The sequence below is a fragment of the Antrostomus carolinensis genome, unplaced genomic scaffold (assembly GCF_000700745.2).
Source record: "Antrostomus carolinensis isolate BGI_N321 unplaced genomic scaffold, ASM70074v2 scaffold771, whole genome shotgun sequence".
NCBI classification, from domain to species: Eukaryota; Metazoa; Chordata; class Aves; order Caprimulgiformes; family Caprimulgidae; genus Antrostomus; species Antrostomus carolinensis.
The window spans coordinates 17,082-34,314 of NW_010294578.1; the positions used below are offsets into that span (position 1 = coordinate 17,082).

Genomic DNA, 17,233 nt, shown 5'->3' on the forward strand with positions numbered 1-17,233 from the left:
GTTTATTATTAATTAGGAATAGGTCTTTATTCTGATATCAGAAGGGGAAAAAATTAAAGAAATTAGTATGAAAAGAGGTTCTTTAGTGACACAGAAGGAAAAGCTCAATCTTAGTCTTTTTTACAATATTACCATTTCTTGTATTACTTAATTTCATAAGTACGCTGTTTTCTAAAGCACAAAAGCTCCACCACATAACACTACTTTCTAAAAAAAAAAAAAACCAAAAAAAACCCCCAAAACCGACAAAACAATAATTATCTGGTTTTATGTGTGTTTAATATGTATAACAATAATGTTTAACTTGCAACCATTGCTGCCAGAGCAACTTGAGACCCTAACTAAAGTTGGCGCCATCTCAAATAGCCCAGTTGCAGGAGGCTAGAATAATTTCAAACACACTGTTAAACAAAATTACGCAGAAACTAATAAGCTAATTAACATAAATTACTTTAAAGGTAAAATATTCAATCTAGAGTGCCAGGAAGTTTAATATTAGGCAATGCTACCCTAGCTGGAGAACCTTCTCGAAATTAGCAAACAATATCTCAAATCCATTTGAAATGAACCTATGAACTTGTCACAATAGAAGTATATCTTAATAATCTAATGTTAAATGAAATATTAAGAGATAATTGTTACTTCTGTGGGATTTCTAACTCTCTGCATAGACAAACCATAAATCTAATTAATGTGAACAAATTGGCATGATTATTATTGAAAAATTAATTTCATGGCATGTCATCCTTGAATATGCTAATGCATTATGAAGTTTATTTTTACAAGTTTCTCTATAAGTGTACATACACACTACAAAGTTATTTAATTTGTCATTGTATTTCAGCAGTTTTGAGTGTATAGTGATGCTCGACTGTATGAGAGTTCTTTCCAACAATACATGCTTTGTTTCTTTTAATCTCTTCTCTGGAGTTTTTTATTCAGGTTTGTAGAGCTATATTCATCAGTTTAGTTTCTTATCTTGTAAGATAATTCTTGTCATTGGTTTCTTCATTATCCTCTGAATGACAGTAAATCTCTGCTTCACCATGCTGATGAAGTATTACATCTGTTAGATGTCGCAACTGGAAGAATGCGCTTCTTTTAGATCTTCAGCTTCTAAATCTGCCTCTACAGTCTATCTCTTCCACTTAATTAAATCATTGTTTAATTTGGTTTTTCATTTAATTTGAGCAAAACCTCTGGAACAAAATAATCTAAATTAATAACTGCACAGCTTCCACTCCTTAATAAGCAGTTATTATTGGACATTCCAGCCTGACTGGAGTGAGCTTATTTTAATTAAACAAGTCAAAGACAAAATCCTGGACAGATAGAAGAGAAAAAAAGATCAAATAAAGCCTGACAATACAGCTGGAGAGTTAAAAAGTGTATTACTCCAGCATCTTGTAAAATATGTGCCTGGTGATATCCTGTTGATACCAACTGGATACAATTAGCTGCTTATCGACGGTTAAGATTAACTTCTTAATTCAAAGAACTAGTAGGTAAGGATTCTTGTCACCCAGTTGAGCTGAAAAGGGATTTAAACCATAATGGAGATTTAGAGGTCCTGCCCAGCTTGGGAGAGAACTGCAGAAGGACAAACGGCATGTGCTGGGTGGTCATGAGGAATGCGAGCTCCCAGAACCCGCTGCGATGCCTGGGCAGGGGCAGCCAACACCTTCAGACACACTCTCAAAGACTGTATTCTCTATTTTGCCACAAAAAAATCTCCATACATACAAAAAAAACCCCCCAACAACAACAAAAAAGTCCTCAAAACCAAAACCCCAACAAAACACAGGGGCCCTGTCTGGATATTCTTTCATAACCACAGAAAGTATTATATTCAACAGAGAGGACAACCAAGTCACATACAGAAGTTATGAGAGCCTCAGTCTACAACCATGTCAGAGCTAAGAGCCACAGCAACTTTTGAAAAAGAAATAACAATTCTTAAGAATCTGCTTTTCACCCACTAATTCAAAAAAACAAGTGAAAAACAAAGGGGAAAATGACAGAACAAAACCCCAAAAGCTTATATGTCAAAAAAGAGTGAAAATATGAATTGCATTCCTGAGTTCTCCATCCCTTGAATCCACCTGCTGTCCATAAACTTATTCCTCCAGTGGCAAAATACTTTTGATTGAAACAGCTTTCCAATTTAGGCATTGCCTGCTGCGTTTCTCTGGGGGATAACGAATGATCCTGACCTTCCTCCCTCTATTTCTTCTTCTCCTCTCCCTCCGTGCTCCCAAAGGAGACCCAGCAATTACTAGATCCTGGGTGTGCACTCCTGGCCTAAGCCACTTCCCCATCCAACAACAAATCCTAGCAGAAAAACAACACAAACTTGCAAATTTTATATCCCAACTTATTGAGGCTGCTGCCTACAGATCACAAACAATAGTTAGTTTTTTTAAGAACTGCCACATTCACTGTGAAAGGCAAAAAACACTAAAGGAAGAAAGCATAGGGAGGCTTTTACCAAGATTAAGGAACTGTACTAAGAGCAGGAAACAATGTACAGACATGGCCAGACCTAGTAGTAAGATGACCTTCAGAGGAAGAACAAAGGTGACATAAAAATTAAAGCTCAACAGAAAATCTATGGAAAATACAGAGAAGTATTTAACAGTCAATAGAGGAAAAACATACATCAGTTACAGAAATAGCTAATATTTAATTCTTATCATTTAATTCTTCCCAATTAAAATAATACAGGGTATAAACATACATCTGTATATATGTACCTATGAGCAAGCCTGAGGAAAGGGATAAACATTAGAAAGAAATAAAAGAGAACGCAACCCACTGATGTTATCAAAGACCTGCTCTACAGTCAGAGAAAAGATCAATCTATGGATTACAGAACACAGCGCATGCTGCAAACTGCAATGCAAATCCAAATGCCCTGCGTTGTTAACGACAGGCAGGGCTTGCAACGCTGGCTCACAGCTCACAGTCAAGCCAGAAAAAGGGCTGGAAATGCACTTCTTCCCCTCATTTACATGGGGGTAAAAAAACCATAGATTATACTCTGCAACCTTAAGGAAAAACAAGTAAGGATTTGATTATGCAAACAGTAATTGGTTCTGGAGCCAGCAATAACACTCATGATACCGCAGACACAAGTCAGACTCGTTACTTCTCAAAGCAATGCTAATATTTCCAGTCTTAAGTAGTCAATTGCAAACAGCAAATGAGAAGCTAGAGAAAGGTGTTAAAACCAGAATCACTACTACAACAACTCTCACTATCAAACACTTCTCCTCTGAAACAGAGATTTTGTGGTGTTGTATTCCCTGAGCAGAGAAATTAATGCAGATATTACTGCACTGACCACAAAAATCACTGCACACCTGCTGCCAAGGTGAGGCACTGGTCTCACTGGCCTCCAGATCTTCTGAAATATCAGAGCACCTCATCAGCCAGCAGTCCTCCCACAACACCCATCAATACAGATGTATAGTTCAGCACTTATATATGTATGCAAACAAAAATATGCACATTACCTGGACAGATGGGCACATACCAGGTGTGTACACAGGTACACACACAGGTATATATGTGTATGGCATCCCACCAGCTCAAGTTCAACCTCACAGAGCAGCTACTGCTTCTCTCTTGGCTTCCTCCCAGTCTTAAGGCAGCCCCTCACTTGAGTTCACTTTATGTTCTGCAATCCTCTTGGCATGCATGGCAGGAACAGAGGTCCACCTGCCCCAGGTGCTGCTCCTTGCCAGCAGCTGAATGTAATTGGAGGGAAAGGCAGAAGCAGGCAGAAGAAGGGCAATAATTTCAGCTTTGCATGTTAACAATCTCCAGCAACAACTGGTTGAAGGGCTTCTGGATTCAGACATGGATTGCATGAGACTTTAAAGGGATTTCTGTCCCATGAGCCAGTCTAGTCACTGTAATTTCCAGAATCCTGTAGCAAGCAGGTTAGTTACAGATATGGCACTCTGGTTTGGAAATGCCCAGTAATAATACCTGCCTGTGATGGTATATCAAGATTACTTTCAATATCCTTCTTCAGAAATTTCATTCCCTAAATGAGCAAAACCAGCTTCAAATTTGTATGTAAATGTAGCACAAGAAGGACAGGTTATGTAGTCAGGGCTGGTGTTTTCTCAACAGTTGCATTTTTAACAGTATAAATTTACTTTTAGATAAATACTAGGCTCAAACATAGGCTTAAATGCTAATCTTTGGTGTATAAAACAAGGTCATGTTAAAGCATGTCAAATCCAACCTGCCTATGATGCTTAATATTGTAGCCCCTAGGGAAGAATATTTACTTTTTCCCATACTCAGTTTAATTTCCTCCTCTATTTAACCTTTTGTGTAGAACATTTTATACTCACAATCAAAATACAATAGCTCAACTGAATATTATTAATTTTTTATTTTGTTTCAATTTTTACTTTGCTCTGAATCCAATCCTACTTTGATTTGCAATTGTTTTACGAACTTAAAAGCAAGTGACAATTTCAAGGTATTATTTCATGTTTTCATCTGTAATTCTCTTTCTTGCACGTATACATGAATACTCCAAGATCATAATGGTAGGTATGAAGAAATTTTGTTTTTCTTGTTTGTTTTTCAGGCGTACAAAAAGCCTTCTGTAGGAATTACAATTACAGTCTCTATTGTTCAGAAGCGTGTACTTAAAAGAAACACAATACAGGCACTGGTTTAATTGCTACTATAGATATTCCTGACGTAAACTGATTTCTGTGGAGTTCGGCCCCAGACTGAAATAAAAAATCTTATTTACTTTAACTTAGTATAAGTACATTCAAAAAACTAAGACAAAGTAAAGTTTTGAGTGGATAACGGATGTAAAATCACAGTGCTTCAACTGCCAACCAACAGTACACCAAAAAGCCTTCCATCTCCATCTAACTAAAACAATGCATTTCTCACACATGGTGCTACTTATTTTTAACAGCATAATTTCAGTGCAATACCCAAGTGACAAGAACAATCAAGCTTGATTTCTTCATGCAATTATAAAGAACCTTAGAGTGTTCAATCAATCAAACTATGGTTCTCCAAACCCCAACTAAATAGAAGGAGACATCACTGGATTAAAAAATAATGGTTTGTCCCATTGTTTTGGCAAAGGGGGAACAAATTTAATTTTTTTTCATTTAGGTTTTCTGAACTGAATTCTTTAAATGATTAGCCAGTGCCTAATTATGGATCAAAAATATTTAATGAATGCTTACCTGCCACATAGAGGTGTTGTGAAGATTAATTAGGTAAGGTTTATAAAATGCTTTGAAGATTAAAAACACCACTTAACTATAATGGGATAAAGTATGAAAGGAAACTGAGCACTAAAGAAGCCTGGCAACAGCCTGAGAACTCCTTTTTGTGTGAGATAAGTTCTCCTTTGTGCAGGCTGTGGCACCGGGTACCTTATGCAGATGCATGGAATGACCTAAATTTAGGGCTTACAACAGTTTCGTTTACTTCACTAACTTCCCATTATGTTGGCCAGTTGCAAGTCCAAGCAAATATGTCACCTGAAGCAATCAAATACCTGTGATCTCTTATATGGAGTGTTAATCAGATGTCCACTGCAGCTCACCATCCGGGACACTGTAGATGGTAGATCCTGGAGATCTGATGGGAGAGAAATGGTTTGTCATTAGACCTACCAGTGTACTCAGGAATAAATGTACAGACTGGTGGCACACAATTTCCAGTGTCACTGGTATTGTAGCTTATTTTTCTTCTGCATAGCTTCCATTTGGAGTGAGAAAGAGTGGTATTTTGCACGTCAGAGCACTAGTGCTGCCGTGCAGTCTGTGTCATGTAGCTCACCTGGAGAACCCCAGCAGAGCCATGATCTGATCCTCCCACCAGCTTCCTGCCTGCGAGAGGCTTTTGGAGTTCACTCTTCCGTGGTGGCAGCTGTGTGATTCCCTTTCTTCATTTTGGACATGCTGCTGAATTATGATGTGAGATTTCCACAGCTTTCCGCTATTCTTAGAGCAGCAATGACTGCAGTTAATGCAGGTAAATGCTACATCTTAAATGCCGATCATTTACTACCTCTGTATTCAATTTTCTGGTTACTCTCCCAAATGACTGCAACAAAATTTAATGCTAATTACGACGCAGCTGGGACTTGAAAAAAAAATTCGTTGTTTGAAGCGTCTACTCTTAGACTTTTTTAAAAAAAAATTTTCTTTGATTTTTTTTTTTCCCTCTTCTTGTCTATACAGCTGGTTGAATACATGAATATACATTTGCCCTTGCCTTCCCAGGTCTGTTTTCTAATTCACAGAGGACTCATGCAGCAAATCCTTTTGGCTAGCATGGGGCAACTTGCCTGACTCAGATGGACAGCATGTAGCTGAAAGCAGAAAATAAATGTGTATATGTCACAAAGCTGCCAGGAAAACAGAAATACTTGATTTATACCAAAATTCTTCCTTGTCCAGCCTGTAATACGGTACCATAGTTTGTTACAATAACTTGCTTTCTCACAGTCTGACTTTTCCTGGGTGCAAAGTCAGTCAGAAGGGTTCATTATTGTTAGTAATTTGTGTGCATTACATAATAAACTATTTCACTCAAACAGTTTCAGTGCAAGATTGGCCAGAACAAATCCGGGGTGCTGCGGATCACAGTGGGGGGTTATCAGAAAGCCAGCACACAACACTGGCAGCTGACGTCAGTCGTGCTAATCCACACTTTCTTGAGCACCAAAATGGCTCACAGACTCGTGGTGAAGATAAATACAAAGGAGAAAATCACTGTCCTCTTATTACAGCATTTTATTTTTTTCCCTCTACGTGTTAACAGGGGATACAGACCCGCTTTTATGTCCAGATTGCATTGTGTCCTTTTCACAGCCAGAATACACTTGCATCTTTCTATTTACCCACGTGGCCCATAGCACAGCAGATAGATGTGCAAAGTGTACTCTTACCAAGAGTAAGTGATTTGCTCAAGGTCAGGCAGCAGCCAGGGAAACTGAGGCACATCGTGCCTGGCCAGGGGAGATCCAGTGGTTGCATTCCCAATGGAGCAGTGCTGACATGTTGGGGCCAGTGTCACTAGTAAAGGCAGAGAATCACAGAATCATAGAATGGTAGAGGCTGGAAGGGACCTCTGGAGATCATCTAGTCCAACCCCCTTGCTAGAGCAGGATCAGCTAGAGTAGATCACACAGGAACACGCCCAGGTGGATTGTAAACGTCTCCAGAGACAGACACTGCATGACCTCTCTGGGCACTTGTTCCAGTGCTCCGTCACCCACAGAGTAAAGAAGTATTTCCTTATATTTAGGTTGAAAGGCAGAAGCAAATGGATGCCACAGCTCATTTGGAGCAGCAAAAGGTTTTCTACAGAAAATTGCTAGAGTATTTTTTCCAGTTTGTTCAGCCATGGGTGCAAATGTTCCTCGAGACACAGGTATTTGCAGGAGAGAAGTCACCTCAATGCAATGAAGGTCACTTTTCAGCAACCAAGTGTCAGTAAATGGTGGCAACAGCCCTTTGCAGCAGGTGTCAGTGGCACTGGGAAAGCTTCCCATGGTATGAGTGGTGCCAGCATCCCTCCTCCTCCTCCTCTTCCTCCTCCGGCAGTGAGCACCAGTGCCAGCTGTGGGGTCAGCTCTGCAGGGGAGTGCCCTGAGAGGAATGGGTGGGCTGCACTGTGTCTCCTTACCAAAACATCTTCCTTCAAGGCTTTCTGAGAGCTTGCACACACCCACTGAGCTCCAGTGCTTCATCTCTTCTCCTCTGAACCCATCCACTCTAATTCTTCCCAGCTTGTGGGGCTCAAAACACTTGTGAGGTACACTCACAAATATCTGCATTTTAATGTAATTTGAAAAATAACAATTCAGCCCAGCAATCTTTACTCACATGGAGAAGCACTGAAATCAGCAGTTACCTGGAGTAAGAGAAAAATTCAAGGTGCAAGTATCTCATCAAAAAGATAACATGAGTATGAAGCAAAGACCACTGAGCTCCAGTCACCGTCCTTCTCTCTGCACCCATCCTTCTTCCTTTGCATACAGTACTTCTTCTCTGGGCGATGTTTGCTCCATTCTTCTGTGTTATTACAAGCGTATGCACATAAATGTGCTTTGGAAAGCCCTTACTTCACATCAGATCTTGTTCTCTAGGTCAGAAGTTCACCAGGATACAACAAATTCCTGACATCTGCATTTTGCCCAGCACAGAAAGCACCAGTGTCCCTTAAAGCTGTAAATAAATAAACAGAACAAATCCCTTAAAAAGTTACACACAAAATGGCTTTTAAAGGAAGGGATTCATCTAAAATTCCTCTTCTCCTTTGCTAGCAAACTACTGGCACACTGTTCCTCCCCGGGGACCTGCTGGGCTGAGCAAGCTCCAGTGCCTTCTGCAGGGATGCTGGGGACATGGGCACCCAAACAGGAGGGCAGGGTCAGCCCCTTTGCTCAGCCACTACCATGTTTCTGGAGGAAAAAATAGACTTTGGACAATTTTAATAGTGTCTCTCTGGAATCCTTGTTTCTAGAAGCTTGACAATAACTAGCTCCAAATGGAAATCAAACCATGTCACGCCATATGCTTTATTTTCTCCAAACACCTTTCTTTCACTGGGTGTGCTGCCCCCATTCCCCCATCTCTGCTTTCTGGCTCATAGAGCTCCCAGGTAAAATTCAAACTACAGGAGGGCACTGGGGCGTGACTTCATAAATTTATCCTTTGACTTTCACTATTTCCCCTGCTGTCACAAACAACTTTTGATCTTAAAATTCTGAGCCAATGGGAAAAAAACGGTGGATTTTTTTTCAATGTGATATATAACCAAATGTATATAGCACCAGGAGGAAGCGTATCCCTGGAGTGGGACTTTTAGAGATTGTTCACTATCGCTGGCTGAAGAAATGCAAAGCAACAGCAGCAGTCACGCTCTGTGGAATATACGACTGATATCTGAGAGCAAATTATTGTCAGTATTTGGTAATAATTTTCAAACCTGAGCTCTAATACCTGTATGCTTTGCATATTGGCAAATGCTAGGCAACAGCGCAGAATAACAAGTTCCCATTGTAATTGACTGTGTATATTTTATTAGGCTCAGATTATGCTTAATCTCATCACTGAGGTGCTTAAATTAAAGACAGGTTTGTATAATCGTGTCCCATTAGTCTGTGGAAAGAGTCTGGCATGAACAGAGGGCAATTAAGATCTGAGATGCCTGAACATCAATCTGTAAGTTGGAAAAGGGAAATCTGGAGCAGCTTCTCTCAGCCATGACTCAAAACACTGTAATTTAAATAATTTAGAATCATAGAATCATGGAATGGTTTGGATTGGAAGGGACCTTTAAAGGTCACCTAGTCCAATCCCCCTGCAGTGAGTGGGGACATCTGTCCTCTGAGCAGGACAGGTTGCTCAGAGCCCCATCCAATCTGACCTTGAATGTTTCCAGGGATGGAGCTTCTACCACCCCTCTGGGCAACCTGTGCCAGTGTTTCACCACCCTCATGGTAAAAAATTTATTTCATACATGTAGTCTAAATCTCCCTCTTTTAGTTTAAAGCCATCACTCCTTGTCCTGCTAAAACTTTTATCCCTGACTTTTTTACAGTCCCCCTTCAAGCACTGAAAGGCTGCAATAAGGTCTCCCTGGAGCCTTCTCTTCTCCAGGCTGAACAACTTCAACTCTCTTGGCCTTTCTTCATAGGAGAAATGTTCCATCCCTCTGATTATTTCTGTGGCTTCCTTTGGACCCACTCCAACAGGTCCACATCTTTTCTGTGCTGAGGACTCCAGAGCTGGATGCAGCACTGCAGGTGGCACCTCACCAGAGCAGAGTAGAGAGGCAGAATCACGTTTCTCAACCTGCTGCATATGTGTTTCCCTTCAAGAATGAGGGAGAGGCTCAGGCCCCAAAGACATGTCCAGTACGTGCTGGAGGGATGGGGCAGAAGTTGTCAGGACAACAGCAGCTGAAGTTGTAGCTGTTTTGGAGGAAGGTACTGGTGTGTGATGCTCTGAGCATAGCTATGTCCTGCTTTGAGGTGGTCTTAACATTTTTTTGCCCCTTGTACTCTGTCAGCCTTTGCTTTCTTCTGCCATGGATGAAGCATGGATGGGAATGGCCAGCTGATGTGGCCCAAAACGTGCTTCCCAGAGAAGGGATCTAGCCTGTTTACGTTTTCATCTTTTTCATTTTTTAAAAAAAAAACAAAACTTAAAAATACTTTGGAATCAAGTTATTATGTACTTTGAGAATTTTATCTGTGTAAAGTCACCTCTCTAAACTGACATTTTCATCCCCACCTACACAGCTTTTTCACTGACCATCCAAGTTCACCACACTCAAAGTCTTGGGTTTTACTGATTCTCCACCAAGCCCTAATGCATTTGTTGTAAATGGTCTCTTTTATGTGCATCCTCAGATGAATAAATGTGGGACACAAGCTCCGGTGTGGCTGTCACTGAAGTCTGAATCCCTGCCAGTTCCTGGTGAGAGCAAGTGGCTCACGGCCTGTGCTACCTGGCAGGTCTTCTTCGGGGGCACCAAGGACTGCTGCTTATTTCGGATACCCATCGCTGTCAGGAACTGTGGCGAATTCTTTGTGTATCTCCTGCAGCCTACTCAAGGATGCATGGGCTACTGCGCAGAAGGTGAGGATCAGTAAAGTATTTATCAATAGGATTGCATATTCCTCTCTGGCTGTGTGTTCAAAGGTCCTGGTATTGCAAAACACATCTTGGTGACCTTCTGAGTCACACATTGCCCCCAGTCTGATGCAGACTGTGTAGAAAATAAATCAGCGGCAGTCCAAGGTGTTCCTGAGGAATAGCTATTATTACCAGTGCAAAATGTAATCTGGTGTGTATTACTGAAGTGTTCTTTGCTTGGTTACAGTCCACATGTAACCTTTCCTACTGTCTTTGGCTCCACTTTGGCTTGAAGTTGCACTGCTAGTAAGCAGAGGCATCTCGGTTTTATTGAGGCACTGTATCCAGGATACTGTATCTAAGGTCTGCTCTTATCTTCAATAATCCAGTATCCTTCCAAAAAAGATAATTCTGAAACTCTGGAAGGAAATAAAAAAAATAAAAAAAAAAATAAAACCACCACCACCTGATAACATCTTTTCCATGACATTTATATAATTACTCTCCTCAGAAATAATTTTCAGCCTACTACAAGAGATCTAACCTCTGTTCGGTAGCTAGGAAACAAAGGAATAGCAGAAAGCAATTGCTCACTCAGTTAAACCTTCTGAACTTCGGAGCATGTTCAGGTGCATATAGATTTAGTCAGAAAAGACAGTTCTTTCTCAAAAGGAAAAAATTACCTTTATACTTTCTTTTCAGCATTTTTGGATAGAGACATGACACACTGAGAAACCAGGGTTATCACCTTTCAACCAGGCAAAATTCAAGCTTAAATAAATTTTAAAGAGAGAGGTATCTATTTTCTTAACTTTATCATTAACATTCCCACATAAAGAAGAGAGAGGAAAAAAGGCTCAAAGAAAGTGAGATTGATTCACTATTTGAAATAAAAAATATCAATTAAAATAAATGAAACTGCTCTTTAATTTCCATGAATCTTTCTCGGAAATTACTTTTTAACTGAATACAGTCATTGTCCAGTCTAAGCTCGGCCTTTTTTAAACTATAAGATTTCCACTACCCTTGTTTGAAGAATTTTTTACCAATACCTTTTGGGTGATTACTTTTGTCCTTTCTGTTGATCCATATCTGTTTAGTAATGTAAATCTGCCTGCATTTATCATAAAAAAAATCAGTTTATCCCTTCCCATCTATCCCAAACCAATGACCTTCCGCCTTTTTCTTACCACTGCTGTTGAAGTTTTCACCTTTTTCCTAGGCATTTCGGTGAGCTCCAGCTCTCCCAAGTCTTTCACTTGTCTTTAGGACGTCTTCACAGTGTTATGCATTGGATGGAAAACACCCAAACCTGAAGAAGTTTTTTTACTGAAGATTGTTAACTCACTGTGTTAAATTCAGCTGTGATCATTGCACTAGAGGAGCCTCTATGCAACCCCAGAGCGGCGTCCAGCAGGCTCCATCACGGCTTCTTGCCGGGGTCGATCCCCCAGCCCCATCAGCTGGAGGCTGGGGAACAGCACACTGGTCAGCACTTCTTAGCTGCAAAACAAAATGAATTTAAAGCTTCATAGCTTGGCAGAAAGGACACAGCTGGGAAAAGCAGTGTATGTGCTTGTAATTCTGCTCACATCCTCCCACGAGCAGATCACCTAACTTTGTCCTTCTGGAATAATTTCCTGTAGAACATCATGATGTGAGCCAGAGTTTTAAGGCAGCTTCCTTTAGAAACAAAAGAGAAAAGGATATAAACAACTGGCCCCTGTTCCTATTTTAAGAAACTTGTTTCTTTTTCTTACATCTTGTTATTTGCCCTGGACAGATGTTAACATATTGGTTCTTCATTCTGCTATAACAGCCTCATGCCTTATTCTCTTGGGCGTCCATAATATTTTCTACACTCCTCCAAAAAAGTTACTTAATTTATCCTTTCAAAGCATCTGAACCAGATTCGTGTTCCGTTTGAGTCCAGGTCTCTAGAGATGAAAGAACATCACCCTACAGCATTATACATCTTTTTGTTTCTACTTTCTAGGTGAGTTTAACAAGAAGAAATGTTTCAGACTACATTACTTGTTGAAGCCTATAGAAAGCAGGCTTTATTTTTAGAGCAATGGCATTATTCTGGGCAGAGCGAGACTATGTTGAGCAGACTCAGTTTAAGTATGTCTCAGAACAGCCAGGATCTTCAGAGCATGGCAATATGGGCTGGGTACTCTCTGAGAGTTGGTTTACCTCTGCAACATAATTATTTCTCCTATCTCTTCTGTACTTAATGCAAAACTTGGATCAAAAGGTTGTGATTCAGGGGAATGCAAAGCTGATGGCCTTTGCCAGAGTAATTAATTTGTATTAATCCGAGTGCTTCATTTCAATAACATTTCTCTTACAGAAAAAAAAAAAAACAACAACACAAAAAACCAGGTCAAATATTATAACAATGAGTAATCAGTACACAATTAGCAATTTTTGCATTTTGTATGAAATACACTTTCTTGCTTGCATAGTTAATAATCAGAAGAATATAAAACGTAGCTTTTCTCCCATGTTTAGTTATATTGAAATCTTCTTGTTGAGTGAACAATTGTAATATTAAAATAACATTTTATGCTACATCCTTCTTTTGTTTTCCTCTTTCAGACAAACTCACAAGCTTGGCTTTGCAACCAGTAATAACTCCTGAAATCGTGCAAGGTCGTGTCCACCTGAAGTGCACGTACAGCCGCCCCTCCTCAAAGCCACCGTTGCAATACGTGGTGGTCTGGTCGCGCCTGTCCACCTCTGGCAAGAAAGAGCAGATTCAGCGTGACATCACCCTGCAATCATTTTCCTACGTCCAGATGAACGGTGTAAATCTCAAATTGGGAGACACGGTAATGCCACCCAGCAAAAAAGGTCAAACACTCAGGGGGATCAAATCCTTTTCTTAAATCTTTTTTGTGCTTTTATTAGCACGGCTCCTCACTCGTTATACCCACAACTACTGCAGAAAAAAAAATACTGAAACTGTTTCACAACTGGATTATTAAATAGCATTTACCAGATTCAGGATCTGTAACATTTCTTTGAATTGCAGCGAGTTCACGGAAGCTATCCATTTTACTATTTTCTAAAGGCAACTTGAATATTTGCACTTACATTACAGCTTGAATGCCATGAGGTTGGGATGAGTAGTTGGTACCTGTGCCTGAGCCAATTTTTGCTTAGTATTTTGTGTATCTTGCAGCAGCAAAAATTTGCCATAGAGGCAGGCGCAGCTATACGCGCTCAGTAATTTTTATTCTCATGGACCAGAGACACAATAACATCTTTTAAAAGAAAAGAAAGAAGGAACATTTTAAAATAGAAGGAGGTTTATTTTATGGTCTTTTTCATGGTTTTCTGCCTCTATGATTCCAAATTCTTGGTTCAATAGCATACTGAAAAATAGAGTTCATTACAAAACAATCTTTAAGAAGTATATTTGATGGCTTACATAGCAACACAGATCCAGTTTCAACAACAACAACAAAACAGAAGGCAATACAAGATGTAAAAAAAAATTGACTTGTGTATGAATTCATGGCCTTTCATGGTACAGAAACAAGACTTTTAAAGTTAAATTAGGTTCATAACTTTTATAGGCAGAGAGCCATTAGTGATGCTACAACGAACTGAAAGAATAAACAGGGATAACGGCCTTGTGTGAAAAGCAGGTTGGAAATAGTCTTGGCATTTTGCAGCTCTTCCTTGAGATATTTAAGATATTTCAGAAATGTGAATAAGCTTTTTCCAGTTCCTGAAAGGATGAGTCATTTATAACAGTAGCACAGTCTAGATAGTTTTTTTCACATTTCTCCTTGTAATTATGCCTCCCGAGTTCAGAATCTGACTGATGTTGCCCTCACTTATATTATAAAAAGGCAGACAACTCTGCCAGTTTAAGACAAGTTTGTGTTACAAATAGATATTGTCATCAAAATAATTTCACTTGCAATCACTTCAAATCTAGTTTTAACAATCCTGAGGGATTCAGAGAAAATATAGTTCTGTTAGCTAGTAGCATCACCAAATCTTTATAAAACCATTTTTATTACACTAAGTTTTCAGTAAGCCCTTCTTTGTCCTCTCCTGAAACTACATGTTTAATTTAGTAGGTTTAGTGAGACTAAAATGTTGTCTTCCTTGATAGATTTTTTTTAAAGGTCTTCTGGCCTATTTGACTAATTATAATTATCCATAAATCATCACTGGTGAAAACCAAGCAGTGAAGCCTCAGCTGTAACTGGGAATTCAGTTTTACATAATAAAGGTTTTAAAAAGCATTTTACTGTGTTTGCCATCCCACTCTGGGAGTCTAATAAGACTCACGAAATCACTCTCCTTTCACCTCCAGTGGTTTAAACCTGAAGCAAATTATTAAATGTTGGTAGGGTGACCGCAAAGGAAAGGTGATGCCACTAAAGGCAGAGTCAGACCCCGGGGACCAAACTCACCATGCAGAGGCAGTTCATAACCCTCCACCCACCCAGGAAAGATGCAGGTGGAAGGTTTTTTACTTAAGCAGCTTTAAAGGGATGCCAAATCCCCACTGATAAAAGAAAGGAGACAATGAATCAGGGGAGCTTTCCAGTTCTCTTTCCCCTTTTCCATGCGCAACCCACCAGTAGCATCCCCACAACCACGTACTGCCAAAGCACATGGTTGACATTCAGATCAGGATTTGTCCCCCAGGATGCAGAATTTGCAGCATTTTGAAAACTGCTTGCTTTTGCTTAACCTACTCTTAGTCTACCTGCGCATAGCCCAGATTTGGGCTCAATGCTTTTACGGCCTGAAATCAGCATCTTCTCTTTTCATTTCTTGATAAATACTACAGTCAAGTGAAAAGATTTTTTTTTAAATCACCTTTTAGGTTATTGATATCTAAACTATTTTTTATCTGTCAGAAAGTTTCCAGGTAATAGGGTAGTCACATAATAGAATACCTATTGATATATTTTAATACATAGTCAAACCTTAGAGAAGAGTTGAGATTTACTGGCCAACATTTCTGAACTTGTATTGACTAAACAGCCGGTTATTTTTTAATAGCCATCTTGTGTGCTTTTCTCCCTCATCTTTGGGCTCCAATTTTGTTACCTGAGACAGTAATGTTGGCAGCATAATGTTCACAAAACTATTGCAGCCTTAAATAAATCTATAACGTGCCGCTATTTCTATATAAACGCTGAAAGAAGCTTATTCCATCTGATATGAAAATCCTGGCATTCCTAAGCCTTATTTATGCAATAGTGACAGAGGTCATTTCATTCCTCGAGGCACAGCCATCTATAAATTATAGCAGCACACTGTGAGTAATGAGTTATGCTAAGAAAGAAAGGTGTTTAGAAGAAAACGGTGCAGATTTTGCTCAGCACAGCAATCCAAAAGTTCATACGGCAAGGAGCAATTGTCACCCCACATAAACTATGATGCACATTGTAAAATAAAATTTTTTAAGTAAAACCAGCCTTTCTGAGCTGTGTGCTAGAAGTGGCTGCTTTGCATGGCATTCTGCAACAGCAGAAGAATACACCTCAACCAAAGAAGTTATAATTTAGTGCCTCGATATAGAAAATAACTAATTTTCACTCACAAGGGAAGAGGAGTGAAATTTCCCCTGCTTAAGTGCTAATCCCATCCCAACCACTGGACTCAAAAAAGTCAGCAACAGATATAGGAAGAGCTGCCTATGCTATTCGTAGGTCACACCTGAGTTTACAATTTCTTTCTCAGCATTCAGAAAATGAGGAGCATTCCCACAGAAACAGAGCTCTTGGTGGACTTGAACAGAGATTTTAAAGCAGAAAGGGTCAGAGAGATGATGAGCAAAACTCTGAAGCTGATAAGACACCTCGCTACTACCCTGGGAAAATTTCTTTCCTTAGTAGATGAATGACCTACGGTCAGCCTCCACATACTGTTTGGCCATTTGGCAACTGGAAAGGGCTGTCTTCTTTAGATATAGTGAGCACCAGAGTGACCAGAGCTGCACTTCCCACAGTGTCAGGTCACGCTGCTGCATTGGCTCCCTCCCTTCTGCAGATAACAGCCCATCACAGGGAACAACAGTGTTCCCAAGCTTTCAAGTCTAGTTTATTAATTAACTCCACGTCAGATGCTCCCCACTATCCTCTTCCTGCTAATGAATCCGGAAAGACTTTTCAAAGACTCTGTTCCTTTCCTTTCTGCAAATACCCAGAGCCAGATAATTTCTTGGAGCTAAAGAGAACTATGTTGGTTTTTTTTCTTCTCTAGCTTCCCTAGACATACCATCCTTCAGCCCTGCTCATCCTTTGCTCTTTTCATCAAGGCTGTAAACCACAGCTCACTCCTACTCTCCCCAGCTCCCAGCAGAGCAACTCCTCAAGGCTTTTCTAATCCCAGCCCATTAGCGTTTAATATAGCAGACAACAGCAGCTCGGAAGCCTCGATAGCCATCGTGAGGTACCCTTTCACCTAGCATGATCGATTCCCTGCCCACCCTGTCACCTGCAAGCCACAAGGATGGCTGAGTGACTCTTACCCTCACAGCACCAGCCTGCCTTTTGATACAGGTGATGTAGCTGGGAGGGTAGATCCAATCCTGGAGTTAATAGAGT

The 17,233-nt window shown here is 40.1% G+C and overlaps 1 protein-coding gene across 1 annotated transcript in view; it reads left to right on the plus strand.

Moving 5' to 3' along the window:
* LOC104532437 (von Willebrand factor D and EGF domain-containing protein) overlaps positions 1-17,233 on the plus strand; it is a gene marked incomplete at both ends in the record, with an annotated part of 138,878 nt that overhangs the window by 542 nt on the left and 121,103 nt on the right. The window contains 2 exons of the mRNA XM_029087386.1: positions 10,424-10,652; positions 13,251-13,483. Of these exons, the coding sequence (XP_028943219.1) occupies positions 10,424-10,652; positions 13,251-13,483 (462 nt within the window). The remainder of the gene's footprint in view (positions 1-10,423; positions 10,653-13,250; positions 13,484-17,233) is intronic.